The 13968-nt window shown below is 48.1% G+C and overlaps 1 protein-coding gene across 5 annotated transcripts in view; it reads right to left on the bottom strand.

Annotated features, from left to right (window-relative positions):
• Nucleotides 1-360: 360 nt before the first annotated feature.
• Agfg2 (ArfGAP with FG repeats 2) overlaps nt 361-13968 on the bottom strand; it is a 28119-nt gene continuing 14511 nt past the window's right edge. For 2 of the 5 annotated variants that reach the window (XM_010609341.3, XM_010609366.3), the window contains exons 4-13: nt 12792-12987; nt 11352-11517; nt 10520-10645; nt 9900-9932; nt 3309-3429; nt 3064-3143; nt 2803-2889; nt 1378-1506; nt 742-827; nt 361-513 (exon numbers count right to left, since the gene is read on the bottom strand). In XM_010609341.3, coding sequence (XP_010607643.1) covers nt 454-513; nt 742-827; nt 1378-1506; nt 2803-2889; nt 3064-3143; nt 3309-3429; nt 9900-9932; nt 10520-10645; nt 11352-11517; nt 12792-12987 — 1084 coding nt within the window. In that variant the 3' untranslated portion in view covers nt 361-453. The remainder of the gene's footprint in view (nt 514-741; nt 828-1377; nt 1507-2802; nt 2890-3063; nt 3144-3308; nt 3430-9899; nt 9933-10519; nt 10646-11351; nt 11518-12791; nt 12988-13968) is intronic. The other 3 variants (XM_010609352.3, XM_010609358.3, XM_010609369.3) reach the window with 3 other exon arrangements.

The raw sequence follows: 13968 nt of genomic DNA, 5'->3' as shown, positions 1-13968 counted from the left end.
AAAAAAAAAAAAAAAAAAAAAAAAAAAAAAAAGGCTGGGATGGGAGGAGAGGAAGAGTTCTTCCTACATAGCTAGTCAGTGGTGACCACAACTTCCTCTGCCCTTGGATGGGCCAGAAGTGAGGGGACTGCTGTGTTTGTCAAGGGCAGGAGAGGAGGGTTGTCTGCATAACTGGTAATTTGAAAAACACACTGCCATGGATCCTCTGGGCCAGCCCCACCTGCCCACCTCCCTGGGCCCCCTGGGTGGGCGTGGCCGGAGAAGGAAGGAAGCCCCTGGGCTGCTGACCCAAGGTTGTGAGTCATCCAGACGCCTTCCAGCAAAGCGTGAGCATCTCCACATCTCTGGGACCCCTGCCTGCAACCAGGCTCATTCTGGTCTCAGACCCACAGAAATGCCCAAGGCATTCTGGAGTCCCAGAAAATGGGGAAGAGGTCCCCCCAGGACACAGTGCTACAAAAACGGGTTGGTAGTTGAAGATTTGGAGGCAAATGGGCTTGGTGAGGATCCAGTCTGGAAAGAAAACAACAGGAAGTTACTCCATTAGGGAAGAACAGCTGGAGGCCATAGAAGAATGCACTTCAGGATTCCCTTCTCCCCCAAAACCGCGAAACCACGGGAACCACCATGTGGAGAGCACATAGGGGGCAGTGTGGACAATAGCAGGGCCAGGCCTGTTTCCCACCCCATGTCGCCCTCTGCTGGGAGGATTCTGTCCCCAGCACCACACCAGGCACTCACCATGAAGGGGTTGGTAGAGATCCCAGATGGCTGGCTGAGTGGCCTTTGCACCAGCCTGGTGGATCCCAAGTCCCCAAAGGAAGAGCCTGGGAAGCAAAAACAGTGCATCAGTTGATATGACCAGCCCCATACTGCCACCATGGCTCCTCCTGGAACAGAGGCACTTGCTGCATCCTAAAGGGACGGCCAGAGGGTCTCCTGTGGAATTCTGGCCTAAAGATAGAGAGTAGCTTGCTGGACGTCACAGGCACGTCCGCTGCTCCCTGGCTCCCCCCACTGGTCAGAAATGGAACTAGCTCAGAAGCGCGCTGGGGCACAGCACCAGCAGGGGCCCTTTCAATCTGTAGGTTCAGCATCAACCACTGATTGAAAGTAGCTCTTCTCCTGGGCCTGTACTGAACGTGCATGGACCTTTTACTCCTTGACATCCATCCCTTGACAATACAATGTAACAGCTATTTAACTAGCATTTATATTGAACTAAATATGGTAACTCAGTCCTGTGCAAATACCACACCATTTTATATAAGGCACTTGAGCCCCAGTGGTCCTGGAACCAACTTCCTATAAGACTGAGGGCTGACTGTCTACATGCAGGGGAACTTGCGCCAGAGAAGATGCATCTGAAACCCTTACCATTCTGCTGCGGAGTCAGTGAGGTCTGCGGTGGGAACAGCGGGGAGGGGAAGGTGCTGGCAAAGACCCCAGAGGGTGGCACTGGCTGGGTGAAGCCAGGCCCGGCGCTGCTCATCCCAAAACCAGGCCCTGTGGGGTGAGATAAGGCTAAGGCAAACTCCCCAGAGGGCTGAGAACGGTTTTCCTTACATCCTTTCCTCAGAAGGACCCTGAATGAGTATGAAGAATACCATCAAGTCTGCCATCCTGTCCATGGCAGAGGGTGTTTTTATCCCTCTGCCTCAGCTTTCTTGTCTCTAAAATGGGTACAGTATGTCTCTCACAGGGTAAAGAGGCTGAGCCCTGGGAGCCCATCCACTCCTCTCTCCTTGGCCTCAGGACCGCAGAGAAGGATGAGCAGGAGTTTGAGGACAGAAGCAGAAGCTGCAGAGCCCCAGGGTGACAAGGGCAGGTTTGTGATTTCACAGTGATCTCCCGGAAGCTTAGGGACACAGACAGGGGCTGGAGACAAGAGACTCACTGACTTGGGCTTTTGTTTTGTTTTTGCGGGGCTAGGGATAGAACCCAGGAGTTGCATGTGCTAGGCGAAGTGCTCTACCATGAACTACATCCCAGCTGCTATGGTTTTGATCTAAAATGTCCCCCACATTCTCCTGGGCAGAGGAGGAGGTTTGGAAGGTGCCTGGCTCATGGGGCACGCATCCATGCCGAGTCAGAGCTCAAAGTGTTGTGAGGAGGCGGGGCCGGGCTGGAGGAGGATGGTCACACCGGAAGGTGAATCCTCCTCTCCGGCTCTTCCTGCTCTGCTTCCTGGCTCGAGCAACATTCCTCGGCCAGGTCCTTCCACAATGCCATTTCTGCCCTGGAGCCAGCCAAACATGGACTGAATCCTCTGAAACCATGAGTCAAATAAATCTCTCCTACTTTGAGTTCTGGGTGTCCGATATTTGGTCCCAGCAAAGGAAAGGCTGACCAATATGCCAGCCCTTTTTATTCTGAGACAGAGTCCCATCAAATGGCTCAGGTAGGGCTCAAACTTACAGTCCTTCTGCCTCAGCTTCCCTAGTCCCTGGGATTACAACAAGTGTACTTTTAGTTTTTTCCTAATCCTAAAATTCTGATTGAGTTGGGTGCTTTTGCTTTTAGCTTCCTGTGTTGGCCTGGGTGAAAATAGGTCTGGTCTAGGCTGGTGAACAGTGGTGGGGGCACAGCGAGAAGTGGAGAGGTAAGGAGTGGGATGGACAGCTGCTGGGGAATTGGTACTCTGGGGAATCTAAAAAGGGCAGGGGAAATGGGCATGGAGGCACATGCTTGTAATCCCAGCACTCCACTGAGGTGGGAGGATCACGTGAGTCTGAGGCAGCCTGAGCTACATGAGAGACACTGTCAAAAAAGGGGAGGCAGGGTACAGTGTAGGCGACTTACCGGGGGCCAGGCCATTGGGCTGGAACGGGTTGGTGGAAGGCAGCTGGGGCTGGGCCACAGGGGTGGCGAATGGATTGGTGAAAGCTGCTTGGGGTAGAACAGGAAGAGAGAGAGAGTTACTTTCCACTTGCTCAACCTGTGATTACTGCAAGTTCTTCTGAAGCTTGACCTGCCCTCCCGCCCTGCTCCCTTCGCTGTTTTCACTCTCTTCCTCTGGAAGAGCCTGGACCTGCCTGGTCCCCCGAGGCAGGCAGGACTCACCTCCAAAGGCAAGTCCTGTGCTGCCACCACCAGGCATGGCAGACTGGAGCACGGGGACCTGGCCGGTCATCCCGAAGATGCTGCAGGATGTGGAGAGAAGTCGGGGTGCTCATCTTCCAGGCCAGGGGAACATGGCCATTGTGCTCTCAGGGCAGGAGGGGGACTGACAGGGAGGGGAGCAGGAGGAGCTGAGGTGGGGCAGGCAGGACCAGCCCTGAGGGACATCCCCCGAGGCCTAGACCCACCTGCCAGGGACACCTCCAGTTGGCACCCCAGGTCCCAGGAGGCTGCCCATATCTGTGAGGCTGCTGGGCTGACTGGCAGCTGCAAGCGGAGCGGCACCAAATGGAGTCACTTGGCTGCTTCCTGGGCCACCATGAGAGATAAAACAGGAAGAGCTGGGTGAGACAGGAAGAAAGGGGCAGGAGGTAGAAGTGGGGTGTGGTAGAGGAGTAGAGCGATGGCCAGGAGGCTCCCTTGGCTGTTCAGAATGCGCTGAATTGGCAATGCTCCCCCCAGGGTGGGAGGGCTTGTCCCCCTCTGAGTTCTGGGCAAGGTGACAGCTTAGGCCGTCCCCAGTACTTCAAGTTGCCACTTGGAAATACAGTTCCTCCTTGAGTCAGGCCATCCTCCCACCTGCTCTAGTTTGGCTTGCATGTCTGTCTTTATCAACGTGTCACAGGAAGGGACAGGCAGAGGAGCTGTGAAGGACAGCAAGTCTGAAGCACACTCAAGAGACGCACGGGGACTGTGCGGAAATCCCCGGCCACTGATACTCATGGAGCCGCTTCCTCTTGGGAAGCCGCCTTGACTGACGCCCTGAGCTCGGGCACATCACTCCCGGGGCCAGGCAACTACGAGGGTCTCTTCTGTCTTCATGTCCAATAAGCAAAGCACAGAAGGCCAGGCCCACAGGGAAGTGTTACAAGACGGCTGGAGGAGCAAGACAATCCCAAGCAATCCCATCGCATGATAAGCTCCTGGCCTGAGTCCATCATTCCACAAAACCCTCTTTACCTGTGTGTGGAACTCATCAGCACTGTGGGACCCTGCCAGCCACTCAGGGCTCTGTGAAGGTGAACTGAGACCACAGATGCAGAGAGGCAGAAGACTCACTCCTACCGAAGCCAAGCAAAGTCTGCCTAGCATCCGCAACATGACAGTGCTCCATAGGTGTTTATGACAGGGATATCTGACTGGGAGTCAGAACTGGATCCTCGTAGCACCTCTGCTATTTGGTGTGTTTCTGGAAAACCATACCCTTCTCCTGAGCACCCCCCAGCCTCTAGCTTCGGCCTTCAACAAAAGGCTCTGTCTGCTAACTCCTGCTCTCTACTATGTTCAACAGAAGCCTGTCTTCAGAGCAGCCTGCCCTAGCCACCAGGGTGGATTTGATTCTGGATTTCTTCTTGGAGCAATCCGCTCTTGTCCTTCACAGCACCTAACAACCTAACATGCTTGTAGTGCTGTGCTTTTATTTATCTCTTTTTTTTTTTTTTACTTCCAGTACCAGGGATTGAACTCAGGACCTTGCACTTGTGAGGCAGGCATGGCACCATGAGCTAAGTCCCCAGACCTGTGCTTTTATTTCTTTATCAACTGTATCCCCAATGGAACAAATCTTACCAACATGACTTGCACATGTGCAAAACGTGTAGAATTAACTGCTGCACTAATTAGTAGTAAAAGGCTGTAGACATACGAAATATTTGACAGGGAAATGATGAGATGAATAATGGCATATACATACAATGGAATTTTATGTACTTATAAAAGAGAACAAAGAGGGCTAGGGGTGTATCTCAGTGGTAGAGTGCACACTTAGCAAGAGGTGCTAGGTTTGTTGACAGTACTACTGAGGTAAAAAGATAAAGCTGGGTGTGGTGGTGCATGCCTGTAATCCCAGCACTCTGAGTGAGAGGCTGAAGCAGGAGGACTAGTTTGAGCCCAGCCTGGACAACTGAGCAAGGTCCTGTCTCAAAATAAAAAGAGGGCTGGGGGTGTACCCCATTGTGGACAAAGAAACAAATAAAATCAAAGTGTAGAACACTATGTACATTTTTCCATAGAATGTATAAAAAATGGGAGAACAGAAAGAATGGAGAGCAAGGGAGCCGGCAGACAGCACTGACGGGCAGCGGAAACGCCTGGCAGCATGGGAAACTTTAAATGTATTAGTAGAAAAGGGAAAAAGTCAGAGAAAGTGGAGGTGAGGGTTCAGATAGGAGAACTGACAGAACAAAGTCCTACCAGAAGTAGGAAAGAACAAGGGGGAAATAGGCCAAGAAAGATTCCTTTCTTCCCCCCTTCCTTTTGATAGACAAGAGGAAGGAAAAGCCAAATGGAAAAGCGGTGACATGAGACAAGGAAAAGGCAAAGCCTGACTGGTTCTGAAATCTGTTTGCTCCCTGGCTCTCTATGACCACAACCTGATCTTTTTTTTTTTTGAGACGGTCTCACTATGTAGTCTAGACTGGCCTTGAACTTGGGGCAGTCCTCCTCCTGCCTCAGCCTCACAAGTGCTGGGATTACAGGTGTGTGCCACCACGACTGGCCCACAGCCTGGTTTCTTGACAATAAAATTTTGGGTTTTCCTGAAGGGCCTAGGACTGTGATTTGCATCTCCATGCTTTCCCCCATCTAAATGCTGTACTTGACAAGCGTAATGGTGCATGCCTGTAATCTCAGCACTTGGGAGGCTGAGGCAGGAGGATCACCACAAGTTCAAGGCCAGCCTGAACTATAGTGAGACCCAGTGTCAAACCCCCCCCCCAAAACCAAAAAACACCTGGCATCTCCTACTGCCAGGTCTTCAAGGCCAGCTTCATCTTACTGACCATCTGCCTCCCTTTACCTACTCCCTTCCAATCCTGCTTTCTCCACAAGGGCATCCTCTCCGAACTTCCCTCTGGCAGGCCTCCTACCACAGGTTGTAGGCAGATTGGGCTGGGCTTCCTGGTCCTCCAGGCTTTTGCCCTTCATTGAAGATGGCATTTCTGAGAAAACTATCTCCCTCTCCTCCAATAAATCAGACTCTTCATGCTCTGGGTGCTCTCACAAGGAGGACCAGGCCTTCACCCCTCCGGGCTGCTTCTGGTGTTGAGCTGCAGGCTGTGCTGTGCCATCCGCGGACACTAGAGGGCAGCGCTGGCCCTAAACCAGATGACCAGGGCCCTCACTGAGTGGGTGTTTCACAGGGCCCCGCACTTAGCTTTGCTTCTATGCAGCTGGCTTGCTTGCACGCATACCTCAGAGCAGTCTGAGAGAAACCGCAGTTTCAGAAACTTCCCCTCTCCACACTCCTCCTCAGAGATATAAAAATAAATCTAGGCTTGTCAGAAGACACACCTTGCCTCTCAAAATCTCTTCATACTTCCTACCCAATATGACCTTGGTTCATGCTGGCGTTTGAACTCAGGGCCTTGCACATCCAGGCAAGCATTCTGCCACTAAGCTCCACCCCAGCTCCTCAATAGTTCTGTGTCACACTCAGTGGAATACTCACGATTGTGGTGCGGGGAAGAAAATGAGTAGGAAAGCTGAGGCAGGAGGATGGCAAGTTCGAGCCCAGCCTGGGCAACTTAGGGAGACCCTATCTCAAAATAACAAGTAACAAAGGATAGGGGATTTAGCTCAGCATGAATGCTGAGTGGGTTGAATACCCCAGTACCCAAGAGAAAGAGAGAGAATGGGGCCTCCACTCCGTAGCATTTGCTTTTAGCCAAGTCACTGCTCATGTGAGCCAGTTTTCTCAGCTGCAGAGTGGGGAGCTTTTGTCTCCTTCATAGACATACTCTGGAAAAGCACTCAGTGACAGCAGGAGCCTAATGTTGGTTGGCTCTGGATTTGGTTGCAGAGTTTGCTTTCTGAGATGAGCAGACACTGGACAAAGCATTCAGTACCTAAACAGACTTATCTCTCTGGGTCTGCCGGGTAAGCAGTGTCTCGACGCAATTCTGCACCAGGAAGGTGTTACACAACCTTGGGTGGGGGTGCAGCTCAGAGCCGGGCAAATGCTCAACATGCATGAGGCTCTGGGTTCAACTCCCGGCACCATCAAAATAAAAAAGAAATAACCTTATCTCAGCTGTCTCATCTAGTGCTCCCATTCCCAGGAAAGCAACTCTTGATAAACTGGATATTCCTGTATTTCATTTATATTCCAGCCAGTGGTATACAAAAGGGTCCATGTCCCCATGTAACATGGGCCATTATCTTTCTTCAGATTTTTTGTCAATATAAAATATTATCCTCATTTGAGTTTCTGATTAGCTATGTTGAGGATATTTTTTCATTTCTTTTTTTTCTTTTTTTGGAGACAGGTTCTCATTATATAGTTCAGACTGGCCTCGAACTATGTAGCCCAAGCTGGTCTCAAACATATGGCAATCCACCTGCCTCAGCCTCCTGAGTGCTGGGATTACAGGCATGCACCACCACACCTGGCCCTATATTTTTTTTCTGAATATCTGCTTTTATTCCTTGTCTATTACCCCATTCTCTATGGTTTATGTATGAGTTTCACAAATGCTTTTATTTTTTTGTACTGGGGATCGAACTCAGGACCTTGCAATTGCAAGGCAGGTACAGTGCCACTGGGCTAAATCCCTGGCTCCACAAATAATTTTGGATATTAACTTCTTTCTGTTTTCTTTTTTTGGCATCAGGGATCAAACTCAGGACCTTGTGCTTGCGAGGCAGGCAGTGGCACCACTGAGCTAAATCCCTGGCCCAACTTTTTTTCTGTCTTTTATGCTGTAACTTCTTCTATCTGTTTCATAGCTTTAATGTTCATTTAGGACATCTCTTGATAACATGACCTGTGCAGTTATCTGTTTTTGAATTTATAAAGATTTTGTTTCCTAGTACATGGTCAAATTATAACAGGGTTATAAGTTTGAAAATAATGTGATGATCAAAAGGTACAATAATGTTTAAAATTTAATACAGTAGAAGACACAGTGTCAAGAACAATGGGATGAGTGTGTTTTGAGGGGGTGTTTTAAGTATTCTGATTGGCTATTACAGATATATCTACATCTATAGATATAAATATATATATATTTTGGTACTGGGGATCAAACTCAGGACCTTGCACTTGTGAGACAGGTGTAATGCCACTGATCTAAATCCATGGCCCTGGAGTTTTAAAATTTAAACATTTGTTGTATTAGGTTATGACCCCTCCATGTTGGTCAAAAAATTATGGCAATTTCTATCAAGTAAAAACATATAAGAGAAAGGACCCAAGTTTGATCCCTGGTACCAAAACAAACAAATAAAGAAAAAAACAAATAAAAATATTACAGTGTGAAAATAAGTAGTATTTCTTAGGTGTCAAGATTCATATATTTTCACCTCACAAGCGCAAGATCCTGAGTTCGATCCTGGTCCCCCCCCCAAAAAAAATCATATATTTTCAAATTTATATTCTAAGTAGCTAGCGTACCGCCTGGCATATGGCAAATGTCTATGTTGAATGAGTTAAAACTTTAAGACAGGAATAAATACAGTTTACAGTTCAAACTCCATTGCTAAAATTTTGTAGGAGTTTACTAATTTACTTATTTTTATTTTTTAAAATATGCTAAATAAAATATACTTTGAGTTCTGAAAAGAAAAATTACAGTGTGTCCTCATCCACCCTATTCACTGGATCTGGCACCATACAACTTCAAAGTCATACAAAGTCAAACGACCGTGAAAAGTAAATATTTCAAACTGGTTCAGATATTGAAATAGCCACGACACCGCAACTGAAGACACTCGTGAAAGAGGACTTCCAGAGCTGCTTCAGAAAGTGGCCAGAATGATGGGATGAGTGTGTTTGAAACGAGGGAGAATATTTTGAGGTGGATTAATGGCAATATGCCTTTTACCATAATACATTTTAAAAAATTAAACATTCACCATATTTTTTATCACACTTCATATATTCTATGCTGGAAATGTAGCTCAGTAGTAAAGCATGTGCTTAGTGTGTGTAAGGCTCTGGTTTCTATAACTACTACCATAAAAGAAAAGAATATACAGTTTGCTAGTTATAAAATTCTATTTACATTTGTTAGAACAAATTTATTAAACAACTACTCAAATCATCTTTATTGTTTTATTATCTACCTATTTTACGTAGTAATCTTGTGAGTGTATTATAGTCCACTCTTGATTTTTTTGTTTGTTTGTTTGGTTTTTTGAGAAAGGGTCTCACTATGTAGTTGAGACTGACCTGGAACTCACTATGTAGCCCAGGCTGGTCTCGAACTCACAGTGATCCTCCTACCTCAGCCTCCTGAGTGCTGGGATTACAGGTGTGTGCCACCATGCCCGGCTCACTCTGTTGATTTATTAGGTGCTCATCACATCTAATAGGTTTTGCTTTGAGAATCTCAAGGTTCACTGTCCGTTACTTTAAGTACATGACTGGGAGAACGTCCTTGTGAGTTTTAACTTTTATTAATATAAAAGGTCTCTCATTGTTCCATTAAAAATAAGTAAAATCAGACCAGGGATTTAGTTCAGTGGTGCCACTGTCTGCCTTCCAAGCACAAGGTCCCAAGTTCAATCCCGGGTACCAAAAATAAATAAATAAAATCAAAATAAAAGTCTCAGCTTTGCCTCTTTGTGGTCTTCACATGGCCCGACTAACTCTTTCATCTATAAAACAGCTCGGTGGTGATAACTCTTTGGGAGGTCAGTATTGAACCCAGGGTCTCACGCACGCTAAGTACATGCTCTACCACAAAGCCCTGGTCAAATTGTGCATGGATCCTTTCTGCATTCAAAACTGTACGATAAGAGGCGCTTGGGCAGGCTGTGGGGTAGGAAGAGTAACTTACCAAAGCTGTAACTTCCAGTTAGCATCCGACTGGCTGGCGGTGAGGGTGGAGGAGGGAGAGGGAGGGGAAAAGAAGGGAGAGAGTGTGAGTCACTGGCTTGTTCACAGACATCTGGATCTACAGGGCTCCAGCTGCCTTCCCCCGAGGCTGTGCACACTGATATCTGGAGGCCGGGGAGCAATCAGGTGCTTTAAAAAGGCCTTCAGAGCCTCCTGCAATTGGACTTTGCAGGCCTTTGCTATTAGAGAGATGTTGAGGTCTTCCCAAGAACTTGAACTTGAACTTGACCCAGCCCTTTGACCCTTTGGGGCCAGTATTCACACACACACAACCAGAGCACTTTAGAGAAAAATTCCCATCCACGCTCAGTTTATCTAAGACTCAGGTCTTTCTCATTCCCCGGTCAGAAATTGTCTAGTGTAGAACCTGCACAACCCCTGGTGCCATTGTAGACAGTTCCTTATGTGAAACATGGGGTCACAGTGCCCTCTCCCGCAACAGGCATGCGTCACACACGCCTCCTTCCCTGGGGCTGCTTCTCTGCACCACCTCCTTTGTCAGGTCAATGGGGACCTGAATGAAGGGCAACTGGAAGAGAAAGGCAGTGGGTGGCAGTTTACCTGCGGGCACTGGCTGGGCCTGGAAGGGGGCTTGGCCCGCAGGAGGGAGGCTTCCAAGAGCAGAAGAGCTGGGACTGCTGCCGAAGGCGTCAAAATTGGCGAAGCCCCCACAGGAAGGTGTCTGGCCTGCAGGTGGAGGGAAGATAAAAGTTGTGTGGAGAAAATCTTTTGCATAATTACAAACATATCTACTAATTCTACGGGCCAAAGATCACTCTTAGGGAACTTCTGCTTGTCTAGAGTCTCCTTTAGAGGAACAAGGCAATGGCCTGAGGCTGAGAGCCAGACTCATATAAGCACAGGGGCCCTGGAAGTCTCCAAGTTCAGTCTCTGTATCTTTTATCCCTAGTCTAGGAGACATGTTTTCGTTAGGGCCTAGTTTTTGGGCAGAATCACGTGAAAAAAAAATGTTTCTGGGGGGTGGGGGAAGGGACCTGAAAAAGAAAAAGGGAAATTAGATACTGTACAACTTTGTTCAACCCTCTGCTGCTACTGATGATGTCTGAGAAAAGGGCACGGGAAATGGAACACATGATAATCTACTTCCTCCCATCTTAATCAAGAGAAAGTAACAAAAAGGCTCTTTCTGAGTTCTAAAACCAAGAGCTAGGAGCCCCCCGCTGTAATGTTTCATGGCCATATGTAATCCCATACGTAATCTCTGCCACATGATTCCACCCCAGTCCTCCAAGGCATGCTGCTTCCAAACAACTATCACTTTATCAGAATGAAGATATCAAGAGCCATGGAAAACTTGGACACCCCAAGCGGCTGAATGTGTTGTTACAGGCATGCGCACTGCAAGAAGGTTCTCACTGCAGTGCCCACTTACCCACAAAGGCTGGGAATGCAGCAAAAGATGGTGTCGCCTGGGGAGCAGCAAAGGGGTCTCCACCAATGTCAGCCAGCAGGTCAGTGCTGGCTTTCTTGGCGGAGGAGTGGGAAGGAGGCTGGGAGCTCCGGGCCTGAGCTGTCCGAGCCTGAGACTGGCTGACAAACTTGGAGGAGAAGAATTGCACAGGGCACTTAGAATCCCAGAGAGGACACAGGCCCCTTGATGGCTCCCAGCTGCCCCAACAGACAGGCAAATGGAGAGAACAGAGTGAACGTCTACCCTCAACTGAGAGGCTTCCAAAGCAAAGGGTGTCTCAGCTCCTCTCTACTCAAATCCAATTCATCTTCTAACTACGAGATGTGATTTAAAACATAGTGTTAAGGCCGGGCATGGTGGCACACGCCTGTAATCCCAGCACTCAGGAGGCTGAGGCAGGAGGATCACTGTGAGTTCGAGACCAGCCTGGGCTACACAGTGAGTTCCAGGTCAGTGTCAACTACATAGTGAGACCCTGTCTCAAAAACAAAAAAGCACAATGTCATGAATCCCCCTCAGAATACTTGCCCTCTTTCTTTGAACACACCTATCCCATCATTCCTGCCACTTTGTTTCCTACTTGTTTTGTCTTTTGACTGCCACTTGCTGAAATAGTTCTGGAAGTCCTCTTTCCTAAGGGTCTTTAGCTGCCCTGTTGTGGCTGCTTCAATGTCCTGACCCAATTCAAAACATTTCCCTTTCATGGTCATTTTGACTTTAAGGAAGAGCCAAAAGTTCCATGATCCCAGATCTGGTGAATAAGGTGGACAGGACACTCCATCATATTTTTACTGCTTGCCTTTCTATTGGACAGCACTTAGCAGCAGCATTCACCACTTTTTGTTTGGTACTGGGGATCGAACTCCAAACCTTGCACTTGTGAGGGAGGCGGTGGCACCACTGAGCTGACTCTCCTACCCAACCACATTTTTGATCATACTTCATAAAGACAAGAGGACTTCAGAATGGCTTCAGAAAGTGGCAAGATTAATTGATAAGTGTGTTCAAAGGAAGGGAGTATTTTGAGGGGGACTCATAACAATGTGTCTTTTACTGTAATAATACTAAAAAAATTTTGAATTTTCACTGTATATTTTGATCACACCCCTTACAGGAGGCCCCAGAACTGTATTATTTTAGACCACATTAAGTCAAGGTAATTCTGAGATACACAAGAATGTACCCAACAGTGTCCTGGGCCCTCTCTGTCCTTAGAGGGAGTGGTCAGGATTATTGGAGTGGACGTTAACTTCCTCACATACCATTTCCTGTCTTCTGAGGGATACAAGGGCTGGGGTGACAGATGCCAGCTACCGGGAACAGCAGGGCTAAGGACCAACTCCCAGCGCCTCTACTGTTGTGTGATTTAGGATAGCGGAACCTGTCTCACCCCCACCTCACCTGGATCCCCACATCCATGTGCAGGGCAGATCTGACAGGTACCTGGCTTGCAGAGGTGGCAGCATCTGGGACAGATGGCACAGGGTCCCCCAGAAGTGTCCTCTGTGGCTTCCCTTCTGGCATGGAGCCTTGGACAGGGGTGGAGGCACTGCCTTTCGTATAAGCCAGTCCCTTGACTTGGTCTGGAGGGACGTACCTTTGAGAAAAAATTGGCAGGCTGTAAAGAAGGCAGAAACCTTGGACTGTGCTCAGTTTAGGTGCTTGGGAAAACACAGGTTACAGAGGTCAAAGTCCTGTCTCATATTTTCTTTACCAATTCCCTCTTTAGGAGTAAGGGAATTTAGCAACTTTAAAAGTTCTGCCCTTTTAGGACTGGGAGTGTAGCTCAGTGCTACACTGCTTGCCTAGCTCGCGTGAGGCCCGGGGTCTAATCCCCAGTACTGTGCAAAAAAAAGAAAGAAAAGAAAAGAGAGAACATTCTGACTTTCTTGAGCACTTTGTTCATTCCCCCCACCCCCACCCCACCCTGGCACCGGGGATCGAACTCAGGACCTTGCGCTTGCCAGCAGGTACAATGCCACTGAGCTACATCCCGGCCCTTCTTGTTCATTTTTTTTTTTTTTTTTTTTTTTTTTTTTTTTTTTTGGTACCGGGGATTGAATTCGAGTCTTTCTGCTTGCAAGACAGGTAGCAGAACCACTGAGCTAAATCCCCGGCTCTTGTTCATTTTTTCTGCAGGAATGTTCAGTTTGCTCTGGGTTGCTCCTGATTTCCTACCCTTTTGATATTTTAAATCACCTGGATTTCACATGCAATGATGCAGAGTCCTATTTTCCAACTTGTTGTCAAGGTCCCTCTTTTCTCTCACTGGGTGTTTCTTCTTAAGTCCTTCTCAGTCCACAGAGAAAATGCCTACCTCTTATTCTCTTAGTGCTCCCAGCCCATCCTGTCTCCCAGGTACTGCTACTTCTAAGATTACCCCCAGATTAAGGGGTCTGATAATATCCCTTCTAATCCCTTCCCCATGGGAGGCTGAGGCAGACGGATTGGAAATTCATGCTCAGCCAGGGAAATTTAGCAAGATTTTGTCTCAAAATGAAAAATAGGTAGGGCTGGGGATTTGGCTCAGTGGTTCCGCAGCCTCAAAAGCACAAGGGCATGAGTTCGATCCCCAGTA

The sequence above is a fragment of the Fukomys damarensis genome, unplaced genomic scaffold, assembly GCF_012274545.1.
Source record: "Fukomys damarensis isolate Sample0158 unplaced genomic scaffold, DMR_v1.0_HiC HiC_scaffold_17, whole genome shotgun sequence".
In the NCBI taxonomy this organism is placed as follows: Eukaryota; Metazoa; Chordata; class Mammalia; order Rodentia; family Bathyergidae; genus Fukomys; species Fukomys damarensis.
Note: the sequence above shows the minus strand (reverse complement) of the source record. Positions and strands in the feature narration are given on the sequence as shown.